This window comes from Eleutherodactylus coqui, chromosome 9 (genome assembly GCF_035609145.1).
Source record: "Eleutherodactylus coqui strain aEleCoq1 chromosome 9, aEleCoq1.hap1, whole genome shotgun sequence".
In the NCBI taxonomy this organism is placed as follows: Eukaryota; Metazoa; Chordata; class Amphibia; order Anura; family Eleutherodactylidae; genus Eleutherodactylus; species Eleutherodactylus coqui.
This window is the reverse complement of record NC_089845.1, coordinates 35828274-35852674: the sequence shown is the minus strand read 5'-3', so window position 1 is coordinate 35852674 and position 24401 is coordinate 35828274. Positions and strand designations below refer to the sequence as shown.

The following is a 24401-nucleotide window of genomic DNA, read 5'->3' as shown; positions in this document are numbered from 1 at the left end:
AAACAGAGTGATAACGGCCGCGCACAGGAGTGCACCACGCTGCCTGCAGCTCACAGAGTTCCCTTGGATTGCAGCTGGTGTAAGAATCTGAAAGTTGCACTACAGCAAGTCTCCCTATACCCCAAACGGAGAGAAGAATTACACCACTGAGGAGGCAGCGCACTGCCAGTCAGAAGCGGACCTGTCCCTATGATCACATTGGATCCCGTCAGATACATTTTGCCATCACAGGTCTAACATTTTGAAAAACGGAGCAGACAAAATACTTCAATAGCAATCAGTCTTTTATTAAGTTACGTAATACAAGCAATGGTTTGGATTTGTAATAAGACTACTCAAAAAAAAAAAGTGGGAAATATATTAAAAGGCACAACAGCCTTCTAAACAAGGGTTAAATTCTGGTTATGAAGACATGTAAAATAAGCAGGAAGCTTCTTGGATGCGACAAGGAATGGTGCTTCGGAGACTAGGTGACCCCTAACATTTTCTGTTAGCATGTAACTTTACATTTAGGGGACGGGGATCTTATTATTATGGGTTGGGGGGAAATTGTTGCTTGTTTGGAAAATAAAAACTGCCTTTTCTTCAAACTGGAGGTTTATCGCATCTCCCGGCCCGAGAGGTTTCTATACGGGGAGAAAAGTATTACATAATATATATATTGGCAAATGATTACTGTTCGGTGGGCAGCGGCCGTACTGTAGCACAGGTCCCGGGTTCATCGGGCCTGTGGAGACCCGCTCCCAGTAAAAGTACATTAAATAATTCCTCCCGTGAATCGGGACGTAGAGACGTTAGAAAAAGGTTAAAACCTGAAAGCCAAGTTCTCAATGTTCTCTTAAAGAAAAAAACCCATTGAGCAGAAAAGATGAAGGAAATTCCATTGAAAAAGAGAAGATGAACGGTTTCACTCCAGCGGTCCAACAGGAGGATTATGTGGCTGGGATCTGTGGCAGTCCAAACTCATCGACCAACACGCCATCCTATGGGAAAAATGGACAAGTCAGTGAAATAGTCCCCTTAACCCCTTTCCAATATCCGTTCTTGACAACTGATCAGATTGGAGAGAACTCCAGTTGTCAGGGTTAACCCCTTAGATGCCGCGGTCACAAGGCCTGAGAGGGAGAAGGCTCCCTGTGTCATCCAAACAGCTTGCCTTCACAACAAGATAATGGGCGGTCATCTGGGGATTATGGTCGTCTATGGCCTTCTCAAGGCCCCCAGGGCTGCAAGGTATTCCTGCCTATGAAGCCATGCCTTTGGCTTAATAGAGTGCCAACAGAAATACAAATATTCTAGTTATTCCATAATCTCACACAATCCCAATACCTTATTTTTCGAGTCACTTGGAATGCCTTCAGGAATCGCAGGAGCTGAAGCCGCTTCATCCAGATAGGAGCTGTCTTCATCTGCCAAGAGCTCATCTCCCAGTGCATCCAGCTCTGTAATCAGACACAAAACAGTTACAAGAGGATTCGGAGACAAGTCCATAACTGAAGAACTAGTAGGACATTAGTGCATCCAGCTAATAATCCATGCCAGGACTACAATGGAGGAAGGGGGGGCATAGAACTAAAGTCTGTGGAATCCTATGTGGACAGTGGCTACACAATCGGCAAACGGAGGAGGATGGGGTTGTGTGCGAGACGACTACTGCTAATAGGGAGGTGACTACTACAAACTTATGTAGATGTGCCGTAGATGTGGACATCATAATATGGGCATGCCACTAACAGAGGCTACATATAAACCCTGCATGCGGGGCACGGATCGCTCGCCCCCTCCTGAGTGCCATAGATGCATCGGTGGTTGGAGCAGGGAACTACTCCTATAGAGCATGATATACATGCATCACCCATGACATTAAAACCAACGATGGTTCCGGTCAAGAGACGGGATATAATAGGCAGCAAGTGAACAATGAAAGCAGGTAAAAAAAGGCAAGTGTAAGGAAGTAAGGGACTCTGACAAGGATTAAGTTACGATGGCTAGATGATTAGGCCAGGGAATGTTCAAAATGGCAGTTTTGTGAAGTGTTCGCAGTGGTTAGTACGCACCAAATGTGGGCCAAGGAAGGACAATCGAACTTGCAACAGGTTCATTGATGAGAGCCTGGTCTGATCCTACAGGAGCGCTGCTGTTGCACAAGTGCTGAAGAGTTACTCCTGGCTGCCATAAGAGTGACAGTCTGCTGCATACGGGACAGAGCTGCGTAGCACACAGTATTAGGCAGGTAGTTTATGGCTACAGTTGATCTGTTTATATACTTAAGTGGACTTCTGAGACATTTTACAACAAAAATTGTACACAGTCAGTGGGAAGGAGACAGGCTACAGCAGCGCTTTTCAACTCCAATTCTCAAGTAGCCTCAAGAGATCATATTTTTAGAATATCCTATGGAGAGAACATCTGCGACAATGTCTGAGGCCCTGACAATATTCACATCACTCGTACAATAGTGAGGAGATCCCGAAACATGACCTGGTGGGGAGTCGTGAGGACTGCAGTTGAGAACAGGTCAAAGAAAACAGGACTTGAAAACAATAATCAGCCAACAGTAAAGTACTACTGGAGCCCCTCCGGCTGAGCAGACAGTACTAGATGTACGTACGAGTCACTAGCATCTAGTAAATTGGATTCTTGGCTCCGTTTCTTTGATACAGTGATCATTTCTATGAATGTAGGTGAATTAACATCTATTTCTGCAAAGCATGGCTGCCACTAGGAGTGGGCACACTGGCATGGGCTAGAGGGGCCAAGGAGCTTCTCCACTCGTCTTGTAAACTGACTCCAGTACTTCCTAACATTCATGGAGTAGATGATTCTTACCGGCTTCAAGATCATCCTCATCAATTTCAGGCGTCATGTAACTCCGGCTCAGTGCTTCTTGGATCTCCCCCGCGCTCTCCATCATATCTTCTAACTGATCTTGTAAATCCTGTATGAGGAACAATGAAAAGCTTCAGACATTGCTGGCATATCCTAATCAGTGGAGGTCTGGCCGCTGTGCCCCCCATTCATCACTGTCCCCTTCACCGGCCCCCCCATCCATCACTACCCGCCGTGCCCCCCAGTCATCACTAGCATTAGGGCCCTTTTACACGGGAAGACCTGTTAGGCGCAACAGTTCGTCCCAGCAATCATCATTTCTATGCTTTTACCCAGGAACGATTATCCTTAGTGAATGGAGGCGGAGCAGGTCGGGGATTGTTTTGGCCGCCCACCTCCATTCACAGTAAAAAAGGCCGTCCTTCATAAATGAACGACTGCCCGCTTACACGGGCCGACCCATTGATTGTTTAGTTTTCTGCAGGCAGAAACGGAACAAACAACAAGAAGTGAATGAATGCTCATTCATTTACACGCTGGACGCAATAATCTTAATGATTTATCGGCCCGTGTAAAAGGGCACTAAGGTAGCAGTACAGCTTTATTGTGCCAACCACATAACTGCTCTGAACCAAACCTGTAGTGCCAGTCATATACAACATCTCCGATGGCATTCCATTAATTAAATAGGTATTTTACGTTCCACTATAGCAGCAGGGTTGTTCTCTTAGGCCAACTTCACACAGGCGAGCGTGATATGGGAACATAAATCCCGCCTCCATACCGCGCTCGCCATCCATGTGAAGATGCAAGGAGTTTTCATGTCAAAACCACCTGGCATCACTTCAGGGATGTAGTGACCCAGCCCCGTGGCAGCGAATCGTGGAGTTTTTCCCATTGTTTTCAATAGGGAGACCTGCATGGCGAGCACCTAGCATGTGGTGCGATGCTGCCCCAGCCCCATTGAAAACAATGGGGATACAATGCAAAAGCACACCGCAACAGAGAACATGCTGCGGGTTCCTGCATAGTAGTGCCCTGCAGGAAGTCATAACTTATGGGTATGACTCCATTCAAAAGAATGGGGTTCATATTTGTGCGTCCCCCAACGTACAAATCGCCCGTGTAAAGGCAGGCTTAGTCAGATTTTTTTTCCTACTTTTTCTCCCCGTTTTCCTACAGAGTAAACTATACATTCGCAGTATATACTCTTGAAGGTTACTACAGCTTGCCATGCACATAAAGCCTGTAGGCCCAACGCTCCATAGGTGACCGCTATCTCCCTCAGACACACCAGGACACCAATCAGCCACGTCAGCCTGTTTTTTCAATAGGGAGAGCGAGGTAAAAGGTAAAAAAAAAAAATCAGGGATGCTGAAAAGCGATCCTGGAGATGTCAGGGAACACTTCTGCTTCTGGCAGCTGACCCAACGCACAGTAAGGATGAAGGCCCTATTACATGGGACAATTATCGTTAGAAGTTGTTCACATCCCCCACAGGAGTTTGAGCGATAGTCGTCCCATGTAAACACATGCAGAGACCTGAACGACAATCAGTTATGAACGACTGTCTGCTTATAGTGAATGGAGGTGGCGGAGGGAGAACACTCCCCGGCCACCGTGCCGGCAGCGCTCTGAGTGATACTCGCTCCTGTGTAACAGCACAGACCGAGCATCACTGGGACGAGTGTCCGGCGTAGTTTGCCCCACAGCTCGTTCCGTGTAAGTGGGCCGTAAGCGATTAATAGTAGATCAGCGGTGGGTCCGCCGCCCAGGACCCCTGCCGGTTAGCTCTAGGCAGGATGGAGCACTTCTGCCCCCACTGCAGAGGCCCAGCTTGGTATTACAGGCAGTTTCCATTGCAGACCTCGCTCTCCCTGGATAACCCCTTTAATAACACAGGGATTTGTTTCTTACAGGACGAGCCATACTTGGTAAAAGGCACCATTTCTAGGAACACATGTATTGTAGGACAGTTCTCATTGGTCCCATTCTGGGATACATGCAATTTTATGGCATTTTTTGGGAGGCTGAATAATAAAAACCTGCCATCTTGGCATTGTTCTACCCAATATGTATATTTGTATAATAGTGATAGCAACTTTTTCTGAACACTTCTTTTGATTCTTGTTGCTATACTTAATGTCCCTGTAGGGAACTTGAACATGCAACCCTCTTTCCATACAATAATACACTGCAAAACAGAAGTATTACAGTATATGATGTCTGTCAGTGTAGAACTGCTCTGTTGGCTTGAAGAAGGACGCGGCAAGCTTGCAGCAGCAACGGAGGCCAGCACGAGGACCGGAAAACCGGTGGAGAGTATTGTTTGTTGGGTTTTTTTTTTTTTACATGTAGCCTAGCTAGGGCTTATTTTCAGGGGAGGGCTTATATTTCAAGCCTCCCCCAAAAATCAGGGTAGGTCTTACTATTGGGGAAACACGGTATTAGGTTTTGCCAAAGGCACAGCCAAATGGCCATTATTAAGCCTCCACTGCTATCGACATCCGTTATTCGTGTCACGGGGGGACTGATGAGTGACAGTCTACTCTTTCTGTAAAAGTGAGGGCATGGATGGACCTCCTGAGTCCACACCATCACTTCAATACAATTGTACATCGGCTCGCATTAACTATCTTGCTGCCACGACATAATAGTATGTTGTAGGGTGTGAAGGGATTAAACCCTTACAAAGCTTACAGGATAACATTTGCAGAGTCACATCTTTTTAAGGGGTTTCCCAGGCAGCACTGGCTGTAGGTGTTGGGCTACACCGGGTCAGAGTGAAGGCCACTGCTCCGACCCCTGTATGGTGGCTGGTGCAGTTCTCATTGAAATTAATGGGACCCCAGCCTGCAATTACAAGTGCTGGCCACCACATGGGTCGGAGCAGTGGATTCCGCTCTGACCCCGGTGTATCCCGACACTGCCTGGAAAACAGCTTTAAAGAGGCATAATAAATTCAGCATAACTTACAGAAACCCGTTCACCAGAAAGCAAATCTGCGCAGTCCGCGGATGGATAGGATTTACATCATATCTAGCATAAACCAGTTTCTAGCATAAACTTTGGAAAATATGCCAGGCAGTGGGAGGCCATGGCACCGATTTGTAAGGAATATGCCGTGTAAAGGGCTCACATGGGCGTATGTGCCCCTCATACGTGTAATACGCAGTGCTGGAAGCCCATTGGTTTCTACTGACCGCTCACATATGTGGGTTTTTTATGGGCCTGTTTGTACGCAGCATGTTTTCCTTTAGTGTGTAATATGCACCAATATAGGCTGTGGAATCTAAACTGGGCAGGAAACGCGCCGTGGGAGCGCTGAAGGCAAAAAAGGCCCAAAATAGCGAGTACCAACGTTTTCAACTTTCATGCTAGAAAACGGTCAGAAATGCTTTGATAGATCTGGGCCTGGAAGTTTAGTGCTCCTTGTAACAGAAATCACCACCGGCCCACCGACTGCTGGAATACAGCCCCAAATCTCAGCATGAGGAACAAGTAGAGACAAGGAAGAAACTTCTTCCAAATAACAAACTGCTCCATGTTTTACGACTTACCTCAATCTGATCAATCTTGACTTGCTTGTACGCTTTCTTCATCTCTTTTGCCCCAATTTTCATTGCCTCCACCTGACAATACAAAATAAAGCCCATGTCATATCACGGATCTGTGACTCCATACATGTCACATTGGCATCATCTAGTAGTCGGCTTACATCACCCTACTGCAGCTTCTCAACCATCAGACCCAACAGGGTTAGTTCTGGATTTCTCTCTACGTGTGACCATTGCCCTGGCTACTGGAAGTGCAAAAACGGCCAAAAACTCTGAAAGCAAAAGTGTTAACATGGAGCCCTAATTAAAGGCAGCGCATTACAGGCAAAAGACAGCCGTGAGCCGGAGCAAAGCCTACACAAGTAGTAATCGTTAAAGTAATGAAAGCAACACCGCAAACCTCTAGTCAGACCTGGAATAATACGAGTCGGCTGCATCCAGGAGCCTGGAGCATTCCCAGGTCACGCTGGAGCATTCCCAGGTCACGCTGGAGCATTGGCTCCACGGCCGCCATCATTGCAGTGAACACAGAATACCAAGGCTTGTAAAATGCACTGAGAGTTCAGAGGTTCTACTTTGTATCCAAGAGTTGTGGCGACGATCCGTAATACTCGGCTTTGTGGCCCGGCTGTACATGTAACGCAGGACTACTTCCCTCTGTCCTAGAAGCATTATATATCAGACGCCTACCGTGGTTTTGGTGTCCTTCAGTGTTTGGATGGTGTAGTTGGCTTGCTCCATGTTGAAGGATTGCTGGTTTAGATTATCTCTCTGCTGTTCGTACCTGAAACACATGGTCATTCATTAGGGCAAGGTATTAGCTGGATGCAGACGAGCACCTCGCATGGTCTACATTGTGTAACTTCAGGAGTGACATCACAGCTGGCAGATATAGACGGTGCAGGTGACACAATACTTTGTAGGTGGAAGTCAAAAACTCTTACATTTAAAGTGGCAATCGGTAAGAAGCGGCAGCGGCTTAACCCGTCTCTACTACCCGCACCTCTCCCAGGTCAGCAGCAGCGCCGCCGCACATAAGTGGTCTACCAGGCGCGACTTCTGACAACTTGTAGATCACTTTGGTCGCGGCCACAAGAGGCAAACGCTGCGGGATTTCTGCATCAAAACTCCACAGTATCTACAACAACATTTACCCGAATCTCATCCAACCTCTATGGGAGGAACCTGCACAAAATACACAGCAGAACCGACCCGCGGTGCGGATAATACATCATGTCAATCTACGCTGCGGATTTTCAACGCAGATTTCATGCTTTGAAATTTAAATGCAAAAATTGTGAAAACGGCAGAAAATCCACAATATCTGCAGAGAGATCTGTAGGGCAAAAAGAAAAAAAACTGCACCATTTTTCATGATTCTTATTTATCCATCCATGTAGACGTCTGCGGGGTGTTCTTCGCGGGACGAGTTGTATATTTTATTGGTACTATGTGATGTACCATATAATGTAGTGGAGTGAAACGGGCGAACACTGCGCAGCAGACAGAACCCTATCCTCTGGGGCGCTGCCATTACCAAGATACCAAATTTACTGGTTTTTTTGCTGTACTACAAAAAATAATGAATAGTTTCCTGCCGCCGCCTTTTTCATAACTTTTTCATTTTTCCGTTACCCCATGGTGGTGCGAGGGCTCATTGTTTGCAGGATGTCCTGTAGTTTCTATTGGCACCATATTGGAAAGCATAATAAATGAATCAATCAGCGCCTCATATTTCACCAAGTAAATATAATGGTGGGTGAGTACTTACCAATGCTCAGTGGAACTCTCTGTATAGAGAATCCGCTGGCACCCGATATCCATGATAGCCTATAAACCACCCTGGGTTCTCAATCCAATCTCCTGGAGAGTCGTCATAGGTATGCAGCCCCAATCTGGGCTGTAGGATTCAGAATAAGTCCAATCAGTGAAGGAAAAATCCCGGCGCTCCGGAGCCCAAGGAATCACTAGTATGCTTCTCGGTCCGAAAACTAGATTTTATTATGCGACGCGTTTCGGCAATCACAATGTATTATACGCTTGAGAAAGGCAACATTGCGATTGCCGAAACGCGTCGCATAATAAAATCTAGTTTTCGGACCGAGAAGCATACTATTGATTCCTCTGGGCTCCGGAGCGCCGGGATTTTTCCTTCATTGTTTGCACTTTACATTGGAATGCATGTGACTTTATAATCGCTCTTTCTTACATTTTTTCTTGGGGTGACCGGTAAAAAAAAAAAAAATCTAATGGGTGCATTTCTATCTAACAACATTCACCACGTGGGAGTCAATAATACGTTCCTTTTATTAACGCGGCGATACCAAATAGGTTTTTGGTTTTTCTTCATTTTGATTATAGAAGTAAAAAGTTTCCCAGCCTTTTTTTTTTTAATTAAAAAAAATAAATTTAAAACTCATTTTTTAATTATTTTTCTTAGCCCCCATAGACTTGCGATCAAAGTATTACATTACACCACAATCTGACAGGCAGTCTATCAAGCCACCCCACAGGCATGGCTTCATAGGCCATCTGCAATGACATCCCTGCAAACCTTAAGAAGTCCTCTGAAAGCCATTGCATGTGAACGGCACCATGCGATCTCATCGTAGGGCATGGGAGGGGCCATTTGGTAGCCCCAAACTCTGATCTCAGCTCATGCTGATCGTGGCTGTGGTGGGCAGGTGTCAACTGCCAAAGAGAGTGGACAATGCATTGTATGGAGCGGGATCAGCCCCCGATCCCACTACATACAAACCCTGAACCTCCATAATGTAACTATGTTGTGGAGCGTTAAGATCTGCTACAAAGACCCATCTTGTGCAGCGGTGCCCTTAATCTGTCATCTCCCAGCATGTCTGATGTAGTAATTGTACTGCCCACAACAGAAGACTTGTGGAGCATCTATTCTCATAACTGCATTGTGTGGTTCCAGAACTCCAAAGAAGAAAGTAACATCTGGGTGCTACCACTAGGCGGCGCTGCAGTCTGACAAGGTCCACTCACTGCTAACATCACCACATTGTGTAAGCACACGCCCCGTTGACAAGGAGAATGTTAATACCCAGTTGTCAACTTCTTCATAAATACCGAAAAGGAATACCAGGGGAGCAGCGCGGCGCGGCACTGCGGCCGGCCTCTGCACACTATATATGTCGACAACTTTATTTCCTGAGAACGGCTTTCAGTCAGAAAGGAAACAACTTGCAGCTCCTTAACCCCTTAATGACACGGCCTATTTAGGCGTTGAGGACCAAGCGACTTTTGGTATTTTTCCATCTCCATTTTTCAAAAGCCATAACTTTATTTTTCCGTCGACGCGGCCGTATGAGGGCTTGTTTTTTGCGTGGCGATCTGTAGTTTTTATTGGTACCACTTTTGGGTACATAGACTATATTGTAAAACGTTTATTATTTTTTTTATGATAACAGGGAGAGAAAATGCAACAATTCTGCCATAGATTATTTTATTTTATTTTTTACAGCGTTAATCATGCAGCATAAATGACACACTAAATTTTTTCTGCGGGTCGGTACGGTTACAACGATACCAAAATTCTTATATTTTTTTTAGGTTTTTACACTTTTTTGCAATAAAAACCCTTTTTTTTGGAAATCTTTTTTTTTCCTCTATAGCTGCATTCAAAGTCCTGTAACTTTTTTATTTTTCTATGTACGGAGCTCTATAAGGGCTTATTTTTTGCGAGACGAGCTGTAGTTTTTGTGGTACCATTTTGGGGAATGTACGGCTTTTTTGATCCCTTTTATTGCATTTTTTGTGAGGCAAAATGCTAAAAATTAGCATTTTGCCTCTGTTTTTTAGCTTTTTTTTTTACGCTTTTTGCCGTACAAAATAAAAAGTGTGTTCAACTTTTTGTACACGTCGTTACGGACGCGTCAATACCCAATATGTGGGGTTTTAATTTTTTTTTTACCTTTTTTTATGCTAATATTAGAAAAAGCATAAAATATTTATCTACTTAGATCGCAGCAGGGAAGGGTTAACAGCGGGGGGGGGGGGGGGGGGGCGCATCTCCGTTGCAGCGGGACATCGGCTGTGACTGACAGCCGGCTTCCACTGGGGGATAGCGCGAGGTCAGTCATGATCTCGCGCTATCCCGATGACGTACCGGTACGTCATTTTGCACGAAGGGGTTAATATAAAGGTGGCCCCAGTTATATATACTGGTCTACAACCCCAGGACTCTACTTACATTCTCTTCTGCTTCAGAACTCGCATTGCTTTCTGCTTGACCATATTCTGAAAGGGAACGGACAGTGTCAGCAACAAGAACACGTATACAGGTATATCCACAACTGTAACAATATGTAAGACCACCCTACATTGTCAGACAACTGCTGCTCATTAACACCCGGTGTGCGGCTCATCAGTCTTCTAATATATGTAGCACTATTTTTCACCCCTGTAAATCCTAGCTGAAGTGTCGCCCTCTGCAGTCCACTGCCTGCCAGGCATTCAGCTTGTCTAGTAACTAGGACTTTTGGACCTGCTACTGGCGGTGGGGGAGGGGCTTTCTTCACAGGCTCCTCCCCTGCACTCACACCGCTCTCAGAGCTGCAGTCAGTGTGTACACAATCTCGGCTTTTAAGCTGCTATAAGCAGTTATCTGTATGGTGTAGGCGCATATTTTATATTATATACACACGCACGCACGTCTTCAGTTTACAATGGGCAAAGCAGCCTAATTCTTCTTGGATTGATTTTTATTAGCGGCTTCACTAGATCCTGTTTGTGCGGTCCCAGCAGGTATGGAGAGGTCTAGTAAAGATCAATCCAATAAGAATCATGCTCCTTTGGCTACGACACAAAGTGCACATAGCAAGATAGGGGAGGCAGAGATTGTGTACACACCGACTGCAGACCTGAGAGCTGTGTGAGTGCAGGGAAGCTGAGCTAAGACGACATATTAACATTCTGGTTGCCAGAGAAGCTGAATGCCTGATAACAAGCAGTGGACTGCAGAGGGGCGGCACGACACACTTGAAGTGGTAAAACAAACAAAGAAAAAAAAAATTGCATTCTTATTTTCTATGGAGAAAAAAAAACAAAAGACGGAAGAGCAGATCTATACTGAAGTCTAAACGTGAAAACACAGCATCATCATATACTGTTAAAGGCCTTAACAAGCCCTGCTCACATACATTATTAGGGCGTGGGTCATAGAGTTGAGTTCCTTATGCTTGACCCACTTGGCTGAACTGGCTGTCTGCTGTTTTAGCCCATCCGTGCTAAGGAATGATGAGCTGTGCGCTCGGACACACGAGGTGGAGCAGCTGCTTAGTATGTGGCTGCAGGATCACGATTCCTGACATCCTCCCCTGATCCCTTTGACGAGTTGATCAGGTCCACAAGATCTCTTTTGGTTGGATGTTTTTCCTCTTCCCCACAATCCGCACCGTTGCATCAGACACAATGCCGCATGGTTGACAGTTCTTGAATTCCTGGCCACAGCAAGTTTAGCCCCGCTGACCAGGCCTCATATACAGTCATTCAGATTGCTTGATTCTCCCACCCTAATGTGGATCAATAAGTAAACTGACTCACGGAAAACTTGTCACGTGACTTCATGCTGTGTTCCGGGGTCACGAGTCTAATTTCCATACGGGGAAGCTCCAATCGTGAACTGGCAGATGTCCAACAAAGGTGCCAGTCATTCCAAAGTAATAACACATCGAAACCAGTTTGTTAGCAAGAGCAGATTTGTGTACGCAAGTGAGAAGGCAGGCGGACACACCCGGGTAATGAGATCAGCTCAGGCCTCACATGACATGAGTCACGGGACGGCATTACTAACTAGCAGGCAGGTACTGTGAGACAAGTATGATGTAACTAGTAGATAGTCCACCCAGGACGGTAACCGGAACGGAAGATGTGTCCACTGAAGGGCAGAGTCACAGTCCCAGGACAATTATATATATATTCCATCTCCTCTCTATATAACTATATGTATTCATATTCATTCTCATATATATATCTCCTCTCTATATATCTATATCCATATGTATCTCCTCTATATATAACTAAATGTATCTCCCCTCTCTCTACTGGTATATCCATATGTATCTCCTCTCTCTCTATATATATCTTCATGCTCATGAAAGTCACTAGTTGGAATTATAACAGTTGTAATACAGAGACATCAACCATTTCCAATACACAAAATACCCGGGACAAACCAACGTGGAGGTCCATTTGCATGTTACTTTCATAGTGATTCTATGTGGGTGTTGAATGAACTGAAAGGATCGGCTGGGCATAGAAGCTGATGAGCCCCCCCCCCCCCTTCCCCACCCAGCGTTGTACCGTCCACATCATACATATATACATTCTTGTACAGCGCTCGATGTGGGTGCCAACTGCGTGTGTAGTAGGAGCCGCTCTCCGCTACGCTGGTGACCGGCTGGTGCAGAATCACGCAGCCAGTGTCTTCTGCAGAATAACAAATTAGGTGCCAAGTCGCCCTCTATTGGCCCACATATATAAATGCCTTAGCATGTCACGTGGTCATCCAACCACAGGATATGCTAAGGCATATCTAGATTGCATAACGGAAACCCGACTTCTACAACACACCCACTTCATTTGTCCCCCAATAAGACTGAGTTACCAATGTACTAAATCTTGGCAGAGATCCTGTGGTGCCCCCGGATCGTAACGCCAGCAATGATGCCACAATATTAAGCCCTATGTGTCAGCGGTAAGCACGATCCCTCCGCTGGATCCGGTGACCCTGTAGAGCAGTTATCTGCGATAGCCGTCTGCCAGTATACAGGACGTTGTGACGTTAGCGTCTGAGCCTTCGGCCTCCACATTACTTCTGTATTACATAGTTCCGGATCATCAACACTTTATATGTTCGGATCTTAAGTCCGCGTCCGCAAACATCAGTGTTGTAGGCGCCGTTATTTTTGCGCACGGCACTATCTGTCCCATCAAAACAGCAGATATCAATGAACTGAGTGACAGCACAGCATTGTGAACCGCAACACGTGTGCACAGAGTCAGTATACAGCGTTATATAGTGTGTTGTACCAGGACAACGCCTGCATGGAGGTCACACGTGTTCCCTGTGTTTGTGTCGGTTTATTACCACACTCTTAAAAATAAGAAAAGAGCCGACCTGCAACGCCCCAGAATGTGCCCGGTGTATATCGGACGGCTGTCACTGTGCTGTCAGATACAAGTTGCACTTGAGGGACTTGCAGTTACAGCCGTGTGTACATGGTCTTACAAGCAGCAACATTCAGATTTTGACAACTTTTGTTCTTTTTTAAGGTGTTTTGCCTTCTTCTGGATAAACACAGGAAGTAACATTTGGACAATATGAAGGTGCATCTTCCTCCTACCTTCTTGCAGAATAAGAGCCCCTTTTCATAACTTTTGACATGTTATCGTGACAACTCAGAAGTTTTGATCAGTAGGGGGTCTGGCTGTTGGGACCCCCACTGATTTGATGAGCTGAAGGGTCAGAAGTGCCCATCAGAGAGCTGTGCCGCTTTGGCTGTGATAATTACTCTTTGCCGCTTCTTGGCCATTGAGTCTAGGCTCATAAAAGTCCCTCTTCAGCTCCCGACAAGAGTTGAGGAGTAACGATCACAGCTGAAGGAGTACAACGTGGGTGAGCACTTCTGTCCCTGGTTTCAGCAATCAGTGGGAGTCCGAGAACCTGGACCCCCACCGAGTAAAGCTTTTGACATATGTGAAAAGTTTTGCAGAAAGCCGGTCAGGCTGGGTTCAAAGCAACGCTAATGTTTTCCATTGTTCAGCGCCGTCCTTGGAGATATAATATAAGAAGTGCCAAATGGACCCCAGTGAATAGAATGGGGTCTGTCTGGCTCACTCTATTGCAGGCAGTAATTCTCCAGTGCCATTTTGCCCAGGAGTTAACCCTTTCCAATCCACTGCCTGACGTCTTCCTACATTCTGATTGGAGCTGTACAACCTTCAATGTCAGAAAATGTCCGACAGGGTATTCTTATCACTTATTGCCAGCCACTCCGCTGTCGGAGCCTCTCTGGTGCACACACACTGGCATAAGCCAGCAGATGGCACTGTTGTATAGCAGCAAAAAGAGAAAGCCTTGAATCGAAAATTGGATTGGTAAGGGTTAATGACGGGTCTGTGCCACCGGTTCTGAACAACGTCTCTGGCCGCAGCCTCACTAGTAAGGTAAGCGTGAGATAGCCATAACACTGATCAAGCACTGGATGATGACTTTCTTACCTTGGAGGGCCCTTCCCTCATTTTCTTCATTTGGTCTTTATATTTAACGAGTTCGGCATCAAGCCGGGAAATCTTCTTGTCGATGGACTCTGCTCTGCCATCAACCTAAAGAACAAAAGACACAGACTTGGTATTATAAATGAACAGGACAGAGATCCTTCGAATAGTCTTATATCTATCCCTACAGCCAAGACAAGAGGGCAATGTCTACATCTAGCGGTTTCATCAACATAGAGGGGGATTCTTTACTGTAAGAGCAGTGAGACTACGGAACGTTCTGCCACATGCTGCCGTGATGGTTAATTCATTGTACAAGTTGATAGAACAGTTGCCGATTTGACAGATAACGCCACAAGTTACGCGCCCCAGAATTGTGGAGATGGAGTTAATTCTGATTGCTATATTTGGAATCAGGAAAGGATTTTTTCCCCTCTTAAAGAAGGCACCTATCCAATTAACAGTAAGCACAACTTCCTTAATTTCCTCACACCATCACAGAGAGCGGGAACTGTTTTCAGGGCAGGATAATTGCAGACTTGGTTATTAACCCCTTCCCCGCTGTGACATATGTACGTCACAAGTTGCAGGTTGGGTACGAGGCTGGATCGGAAGCTGAGCATGCTGAATATCCGACGGGTACTGGCGGTTTGAAACAACTGACGAGCTCCAGTCACGGCCGTTTATGGCAGGCATCAGTCTCTATCCACTACAACCTCCTAATTCCACAGAGTTTAACTGTGACCATGGTGTGAACCTGGCTGTCACCAAGGTGCCGTCACCTGGTGGATATTGTGGATCCTCTGGAAATTAGGTCCTATGAATCCCTGGCACGGTCCCACCACTTACCGCCTAGCTAACACATTATCACCAAATCTATCATTTTATGGTCTGAACACTTGGGTCACCAAGGATCGCCTTCACCGCCCTATTGGAACAACGTTGTAGAAGCAGAGTTTCCACAGAAGAACTTCTATTGGCTCCTGTGGAGACCCCTCTTCATCATAAGTATATGCTGCAATTGGAGATAATCCCGGGTCGGCCGCTCCCTCAAGAACTGCGGCATCTTATCTGGAATAGGGCTGCAGAATCCTCTATTCACCCGACATAAAGGGACGCAGTACAACATTCTAATTCACTGGTGGCACACTCCAGCCCGTCTCCATACATTTAATCCCTCCGTTTGTTGGAGATGCCCAGTAGACAAGTCTTGCTTCAGTGAGGGAGGAGAGGGATTTGAAAGATTCCGAAATGTTTGAGTGTTTCTTGAGGCAAGAGCAAGCTCAACTCATCTGGGGGGGGGGGGGGGGGGGGGTCCAATGGCCTTGAACCCAGGTCTGGGCAGTGAGGAACCCCCCCAACCCTGGCTGCTGGCATCTGTGGTCATCACCATATGGTTCTGTCGGCGGGACTCTGCGCTGAAGGTTTCCCTTGAATAGACACCAGATTTATGAATCCCTGAGTTTTTTGGGCCACTTATCTTTCGGCCCAAGGATGATTGCTGCTTGTACGAGGACGACAGGGGAAATGGCTGTAGACTTCTCAAGTGGGCCTGAGCCCAAAGTACCGTTGGGATTGTTGATGAGTAAAACTATAACGGTCATTAAATCGCTCTGCAAAAGGACCTTCTGTTGTGTCTCAATGTGGAAATCTAGATAGGGATTCCCGTTTGCTCTGAGCAAGGATAGAGGTTATCAGGCGGGAGTAGAACTTCTAGAAAAATTTATAGTTGACTTGGTACGAGGTCAGACTTTTACTGATTGAGGATCCACCCTAGTGAGTTAAGAGTGTGTTTGATCACTGGAAGATGGGAAAGCAATAGGGATTCCGAGTCTGCTGAACATCGTCCAGATAGGGGTTATGTGGACCTTCTAAACGGAGAGGACTGGAAAATTCTTAATGCCGATGACAGATTGAAAGGCAAAGCTTGGAACTGCAAATGACACAGCCTTCCTTTGATGAAAACCACGATTCTTAAGACATCAGTGGCGCTCCTCGAGTATTGGAATGTGGTATTAAGTGTCGGATAGCTCTAGGGCTACTATGTAGCAATCCTGAAATAGAAGCTTGATGCTTGACTTGACCGTTTATATTTTTACTTTTTTTTTGTAACTGATTTAGAGCGCTTAGCTTGATTATTACTCTTAAAGGAGATGTCTCGAGGAAGCAGTCAATTTTTTTTTTTGCCCAGTCCCCCTAATTAAACATACATTACTAATTACCCCTGTAAATTACTTTCCTAGCTGGTTTCTACTTACCGTTCCAGCGTTTCAGCAACTTATAAAACTTTTTCCCAAGATGGCCGCCAGCTCTTTTCGCATCGCTTGCTGTAGCCCGACGTGCGCGCTCCCGAGACGCTACCAGCTGTGTCTCCATGGCAACCAGACGCCCCGCAGCCACCGACCGGACCCCTGGAGTGAACACGGCCGACCTGTCACCCACCGCCAGGCAGAAGGTAACCGGGGCGCAGCGCCCCCCCATCACAGCGGCAGCCCCCCCCGGCGCAGCGACAGCCCCCCCCGGCCTAGCGCTAGTTCCCCCATCACAGCGGCAGCCCCCCCGGCACAGCGGCAGCCCCCCCCGGCCCAGCGCTAGTTCCCCCGGCGCAGCGACAGCCCCCCCGGCCTAGCGCTAGTTCCCCCATCACAGCGGCAGCCCCCCCGGCGCAGCGACAGCCCCCCCCCGGCCCAGCGCTAGTTCCCCCGGCGCAGCGACAGCCCCCCCGGCCTAGCGCTAGTTCCCCCGGCGCAGCGACAGCCCCCCCCCCCCCCCCGGCGCAGCCCGGCGCAGCGGCAGCCCCCCCCGGCCCATCACTTACCAGGACAGCTGGACGGCGGGACAGCTGGGCGGCTTCTCCGGACAGCTCGGCAGCTCTGCACCTTCCTCTAACAGAGGAAGGTACAGAATGGCCGCTCCAGCGCGCTCCCGAGCAGTGACAGCTCGTCTGCGCATGCGCAGAAGAGCTGTAGCGGGGAGCACACTGAAGCGGCTCGTGCTGAAAGGAGAAGACCGGACTGCGCAAGCGCGTCTAAAAAAGCAAGCTGCCGGCGAATTTAGACGGAACCATGGAGACGAGGACGCTAGCAACGGAGCAGGTAAGTGAATAACTTCTGTATGGCTCATATTTAATGCACGATGTATATTACAAAGTGCATTAATATGGCCATACGGAAGTGTATAACCCCACTTTGTTTCGCGAGACCACCCCTTTAAGTATCCGTGTAGTCTTCTCACTATAAACAATTGACAGTAGAATCCGAGGCTTTGCTTTCTGATGGGAAGACCTGGTTTTAAATAAGTGGGATCATTTTTGATTCCACGACTTCTTGAGGAAGTAGCTTGTTCACCATGAATCTTGTTTGTATCGTGACCGAACTGCGTTTCTGACCCAGGAGAGTGTGATTGTTCTCAGTAAGAGAAACCAAGTAATCTTGTAGATATGATAACTTTAATAGCTAACAAAAAGACATGATGTTAATGCGAGCTTTCAGACTTCAGTGTCCTTCATCAAGGCAAACTTTTTTTTTTTGACCCAGGAGAAGGACAATTTCTCCCAGTTCCAGACAAAGAGCTTTAGTCTGCCTCCTACACCAGATCTGGTATTGTTGGGTCTGATGGTTGGATTTTGTCAGTGCTAAAGAGGAGACCTCTCCATACCTTCTGCAGGTTGTCAACTTTCTGAATCGTCTTTCTCCTTTTGCTCAGTATACAAAGAATTGGGGTTTCAAGTTGTTTTTTGCTTCCATACATTTCCCATGTTTCAGATATGAACCCTTTTTCCTTATCCAGTATATCATCCAGACTTGAAACAGAGATTATCCCCCTTACAGGGAATGGGGTGCATACAAATACTGGAAGCTGCATCCCCAGTCCAACAGCAGAGCCAAATAGCTCTTCGAGAAGAATTGGCCAAGGCTGCCAATCTGGAAGAGAACTTGACTAAATCCACCAATGCATCACTAAGAAGTCCGAAGCGAGACTAAAATGTCTTCTGTAGAAGGTACTGGATGCCAAGTGATTCTTCAATTCATCCATCTATACAAAGATGTGGCTGTACAGGCAGCTTCCATGCCAAGGTGCGCACAGCTGTAGAGGTTCCCCATTATCCTTTTAACAGGACCCACTCAGTGACATAACAAGCCCATGTCTTCCAAAGCACTAATAGGTCAACTTTAAGATTCATCTTTGGTGTTTTGCCCCAAGAGTTCAGTATCTCCATCTGTAAATGGACACTTCTTTTTAAAGGCTTTTGATATTGTAGATCTTTTCTCAAGGTCCTTTCTATTCCTTGGTTATTAGTTTCCTTTCATGTTTGTGAACTGAAGGCACTTTCTCCGAGACTCCAGAACATTTGATCTTGAATGGTCTGAGGCTCTTTTCATATTCTCATAATGACCAGGATTGCCTTGAGAAAGGACTCCGATTCCTCCTCATGTGACGGGTCAGGTCGCCCCATTTGTCTTGCTAAAGAAACTGATTATTTTACCATTGTGTTCAGGGTCGACATCAGAATAATCCAATACCGGCACCCTAGGCGAAGAGGTGGAAGGTCCACGAAGCGGTAGGTCTCTGATCTATAGCCAACAACCCGCAAAGGCAACCCTTGTGAGAGAGATGGCAGTGGAAGGGACATACTGGGCTAGGGGTTTTCTGAAGATTTACGTGGGTGGTCTCAGTAGGGTCCCTCTGTGTGGATATGAAGCAAGGTGGATAGACCCGCAGCAAAAGAGACCAAGACAGCTGAACGTACTCACAGCTGCTCAACAATGTTCCTGGCAGAAGAACGTCCCAAGACTGAACACTGACCCTTAGCCACAATGTCCCGATGACTTCCGGTCCCATGCTCGAAGCGCCCATAGGTGATGTCACAAAAGGCGGGATTCCCTTGCCCAGAGGGAGTCCCCGACCAGCAGCACTTGCAGCAGGTTCCCCTGCCTGGACCACGAGCAGACCGAGCCGCCTCTGAAACTTTTTGAAAACTCAGGCACACTTTAATTTTTTGTTCAAAGATTTTTTTTCTTAGCAGGACGCTTCCATGCGGATCAGGTATGACGTTCTATCCACACTTAAGATGGAAGGCCAATAGCACGCTCTTCAGAGTGAAGGGGGATACATTTAGGGTACGTTCACACAGCAGAATCCGATGCAAATGTATGGCCACAGGTTTCACCCACTGCACCTGGAAATCGGCTTGTGGCTTTCCCGAAGCGTGCTGACGTGTTACTTCTTGACGTGCACTTTTTTTCTTGGACTTGAGGTCCAAATGGATTTACCTTGGAATCAACACAGATCCCACACAAGTCCAAGGCAAATATTCATATGAACATTGGCGCAGGTTTCCCACTTCTGCGCTGCGGGTCCTTCTCCTGCCTCGTTACGGGAGCACGAAAGAGAGATCCACTGACTGAACAGATCTTTCTTAAGGGAACCAAATGCCGCCGAACGAACCTCAATGATTATAATCGGGTCAGTTCTGTCCAGCATTGCTTGGATGAAACCCTACAGCATGCTGCACTATTCTGTCTGGGATCTCCGTTGCAATCAGCGATGGAGGTTGTGATTGAGAGAGCTGCTGGCGGAACCAGGATTCATCTGAGGGCGGTCTCATGTGTACGGACAGCTCTGCGCCAACAGCAACGAAGACCCAATGACATCACCACATTACTAAGGGGGGGGGGAGACCCGATGACATCACCACATTACTAAGGGGGGGAGACCCAATGACATCACCACGTTACTTGGGGGGAGACCCGATGACATCACCACATTACTAGGGGGGGGGGGGGGACCCGATGACATCACCACATTACTAAGGGGGGGGGGGACCCGATGACATCACCACATTACTAAGGGGGGGGGGACCCGATGACATCACCACATTACTAAGGGGGGGGGGGGACCCGATGACATCACCACATTACTAAGGGGGGGGCCCGATGACATCACCACATTACTAAGGGGGGGGGACCCGATGACATCACCACATTACTAAGGGGGGGGGGACCCGATGACATCACCACATTACTAAGGGGGGGGGACCCGATGACATCACCACATTACTAAGGGGGGGGGGACCCGATGACATCACCACATTGCTAAGGGGGGGGACCCGATGACATCACCACATTGCTAAGGGGGGGGGGACCCGATGACATCACCACATTGCTAAGGGGGGGGGGGACCCGATGACATCACCACATTAATGGGGAAAACATGGCCTGGAGGGCGAACATGAGGACTGGAGCTTTCTCAATCTGTTCCTACATAGCGCATTCATGGACTGAAAATTGCCTTTTCCCGGCGCAATTTTGCCCTTTTGCAGGGTTTTTGCGCACGTAAATACGCAGCGTATCGTCTTGGCTTTTACACACACAAAACAATCCTCAGAATGGCGACTGATGTGAGGCTCCACAGCGAGTAGAGCGGCTGCCCGCGTGTCATGGCCGCCCTGCGCCGGCGCACTCGCTTCTAACGCCTACTGCAGCAGATAAAATGCACCAAAACCGGCGGATCATTTCACTCCAGCGAAAACCGTGTGAAAGATACGAGCAAGAACCCGCTGGGATCCGCTCCACTCGCTGCGTGCGGCGCACATGGAGACGCCCGTGGGGCGAGCGCTTACATGGACCAACAGGCAGTCACTCAGAAATGTCGCTAATACCCCATTTACAGGGCCACTGTCGGACAGACGAGCGGACGGGCGGCTGACGTCACCGCTGGTTGTTGGCGCTCGTGCGGGCTATTTCAGGCAGGCGATCACCGATTCGCATTCCACGCACACGGAGCGTTTACACGCGGCGAGAAGTCAGCGTTAAATTTCGCGCAACAATCATTACGTGTAAACGGCCCTAAAAGCGTACGCACAACAGTCGTTTATCTACACAATTGTTCATAGACAGGACCGCCGCGCCAATCTGTTTACAAGTCTTCGGGGATGAATGACCGCGACTTTACACCAGAGGACATTTTATCAACCCGCTGAAGCAAAATGCCTGCTGACTCACGGCTCGTCGCCCGGCGGCCGCCATGTATCCACCGAATGACCATCGCTTATATCACATTTGCGCAGCAGTTCGTATAAACCAACGGGCTTATACAAAGGCCTGTGACATCCGCAGGGACCCTCCGTCCTCGCAGCGCAGGCGCACATCACCACGGCGATGGGATCTGTGTGCGCAGACGCACGGCGTATCTGTACAGGAGAAACGCGCTTACGCTGGCGTGAACGGCGAGCCGTGCTGTGAGCGCTCCGGGCGCCCCTCCGCGGTCCTGAATTACGGGACAATTCTGCGATCCGTACGTGACGGAGGGGAGCGACGGGGCGGGTTTTACACGGAGCGAGAAATTGTTCGCAGTTTCGTTCAGACTTGCGCCGGCGGATCGCTGCGTTGTTTACGTTCGCGGTTCTGACGGCGGCCGCTCACACGCAGCGATGCGATTATTACTACTGGATAAAACGAACAAGAAGCGAATGACCTCACGTCGGTCGGTCGCCGGCGGTTACACGGAGCGATTATAGCTGACATTCGCGCGGTGCGGCCATGTTGGTGAGCGCTGACTGCGCGGTGCTGATCCAGAGCCCACCAGCACTTGGCACCTGGAAGTGTCTGCTGTCACCCCGTGACAATAACGCCACCCACCGGCCGGCTGCCGTCCCTCCCGGCCCCATTGTCCCCCCTCACTCACACTGCCGATGCAGTCCGTCAGGTTCGGCGGCGGAACTTTCGGCTTCGACTTCCCAAAGATCCTGTTCATGTTGTCGGCCGACAAGACTGGAACTCCCCGTCCGCGAACCTCTCCGAGCCGACAGCGAGCCGGAAACTGCAGCCCTGACGACCGCACGACGTCACGTGACCCGCCCCCCTGGGGGACCCGTCACGTGACTCCGCCCCCAGCGCGAGGGGGAAAGCCGGCCCTATCAGTAACTCGGGCGCCATTGTTGCGGAGCCCGCGGCCTGTCACGTGGTGGAGACCTTGCAGCAGTATTGTGTCTTCCTCTAAAAGCACGTCCAAAGGATGATATGCGGGATCAATGAGGTTGAAACAGACAAGCCAAACAACCAATGAGATTGCTGGATTTGTGAATCAGAACCAATCAGGTTGCTGGAATTTCTCCATAGTGCCGAACTTGAGTGTAATATAGATATACACCCAAGACATTGATAAAAGGGCAGGACTTGCTCTAAAGTGGGGGAGACTTCCTCATGCGCCCCCTGCCGGCCACATTCATAAATTCATCTTAGTCATGAACACATAATTGACTTGTTCTATCCGCTATCCATTTATTAAAATCCATTCGCTTCAGCCTCATTTACACGTAATAATTATTGGTCAATATTCATCCAAACGGACATATTTGGGCGATAATCGTTGAGTGTGAATGCAAAAAAAAATCACTCGCTTTTTTTCGTGGTTGTTTATCCTGACTTTTCAGTCAGCTGTGTGTAAACGCTCCCCGCTCAGGGCTTCCGAGGTGAGAAGTGGACAAGAAGCCCGTGTACCAGCAGCAAGTCTCTCTGTGTAAACACTCCGCATGAGCGCCGATGACCTTAGTGGTGACCTTAGTGGTGACCTCAGCACTCCTGCAGTCCTCCAAAAGACGGTCAGCCGTGTCGGACCATACTTTGTGATGGAAACTTCCTGCGACTCAACGTTACCGTAACGCCTCAGGCATTGTTCTTGGGAATAGAAAAGGGTCCGAAAAGAGAAAAAGGCGTAAATATCCGCAAAAAGACAATGGGGCGTGTCTATGGGGAGACCCCGGACACCTGACATACGTGGGGAGCTGGGAGGGTAAAGCAATGGCTTGTCACGGCGGCAATTACCAGACTCCAGTGGCCAGAGTATCACTGCAGGTCACAGGAACATCCCTAGGATAGGGAAGGCCAATAACACAGGAAAAATGGGGGTTGTAGTTGTCACGGGTGACGCCACCGTTCCTACACACTGGAATGACCTGCAGCAAAAAATAAACACAGACAGAGGCAGTCTTTGAGTACCACGGGTCCCTAGGAACGGTTAGGGCCCAGCCTAAACTTTTACGTGCAAACTTGAACAAATTACACAAGGCAGTTCACTTTAAGGCTGGGTTCACACAGGGCGGATTCCCATCGGAAATCTCGCGGTTTGGCCGCAGCAACCACGAGACTTCCGCCGGGAGAACCGCCGCGGTTTAAGCCGCGGCGGCTTTGAAGCGGCTCAGCCGCATGCTTTTCCGTTGCGGCCGGCGCTCCCATAGAGGAGAGCGCGGCCGCGATGTAAATAAACAAAAAAAAAAAGGAAATAGACATGCTGCATCTTTTGAAGCCGCAGCCGCGGTTTCAACCGGATTTACCGCAGCGGATTAGCCGTCCCGTGTGGACGAGATTTCTGAGAAATCTCATCCACATGGCTGGCTAATCCCGAGATTAGCGGCCGTGGGCGGTTTTGCCGCGGGCGGATCTGCTGCGGCAAAACCGCGGCAAATCCGCCCTGTGTGAATCCAGCCTAAGGCTGGGTTCAACACAGGGCTGATTTGTCGCGGTTTTGATGCAGAAGAACTGCTTCTGCGGCAAAACTGCTTCAAAGGTTAATTTGGGCTTGCGGATTTTGCTGCGGATTTTCGTACGGAAAAATCCGCAAGCGGTTTTTTCCTTTTTGTCGCGTATTTGGTGCGGTTTTGGCTACGTCCATAGAGGTCTATGGACAAAAAAGCGCTGTGGAAAAGACCAAAGAATGGACATGCTGCATCTTTTAAAACCGCAACGCAGTTGCATTTCCGCACTGCGGCTGTGC

At 48.2% G+C, this 24401-nt stretch overlaps 1 protein-coding gene across 1 annotated transcript; it reads right to left on the bottom strand.

Annotated features, from left to right (window-relative positions):
• Nucleotides 1-266: 266 nt before the first annotated feature.
• Nucleotides 267-22485, bottom strand: CHMP5 (charged multivesicular body protein 5). The gene is made up of 8 exons (XM_066579226.1): nt 22314-22485; nt 14631-14735; nt 10600-10646; nt 7077-7170; nt 6390-6461; nt 2830-2938; nt 1330-1442; nt 267-983 (listed from the first exon to the last, which is right to left on the bottom strand). The coding sequence occupies exons 1-8, from the start codon at nt 22380-22382 to the stop codon at nt 933-935; spliced, it is 660 nt and encodes a 219-aa protein (XP_066435323.1). The 5' UTR covers nt 22383-22485; the 3' UTR covers nt 267-932.
• Nucleotides 22486-24401: the final 1916 nt, after the last annotated feature.

Bases quoted from the DNA above. Each gene is read 5' to 3' on its own strand.
- CHMP5 (XM_066579226.1), bottom strand. From the start codon at position 22,382: ATGAACAGGATCTTTGGGAAGTCGAAGCCGAAAGTTCCGCCGCCGAAC. The intron at 1,443-2,829 runs GTAAGAATCATC...GTCTGATTACAG, and splicing joins TGAGGATGATCTTGAAGCCG to AGCTGGATGCACTGGGAGAT. The intron at 984-1,329 runs GTATTGGGATTG...TTTTTCCCATAG, and splicing joins CAAGTGACTCGAAAAATAAG to GATGGCGTGTTGGTCGATGA.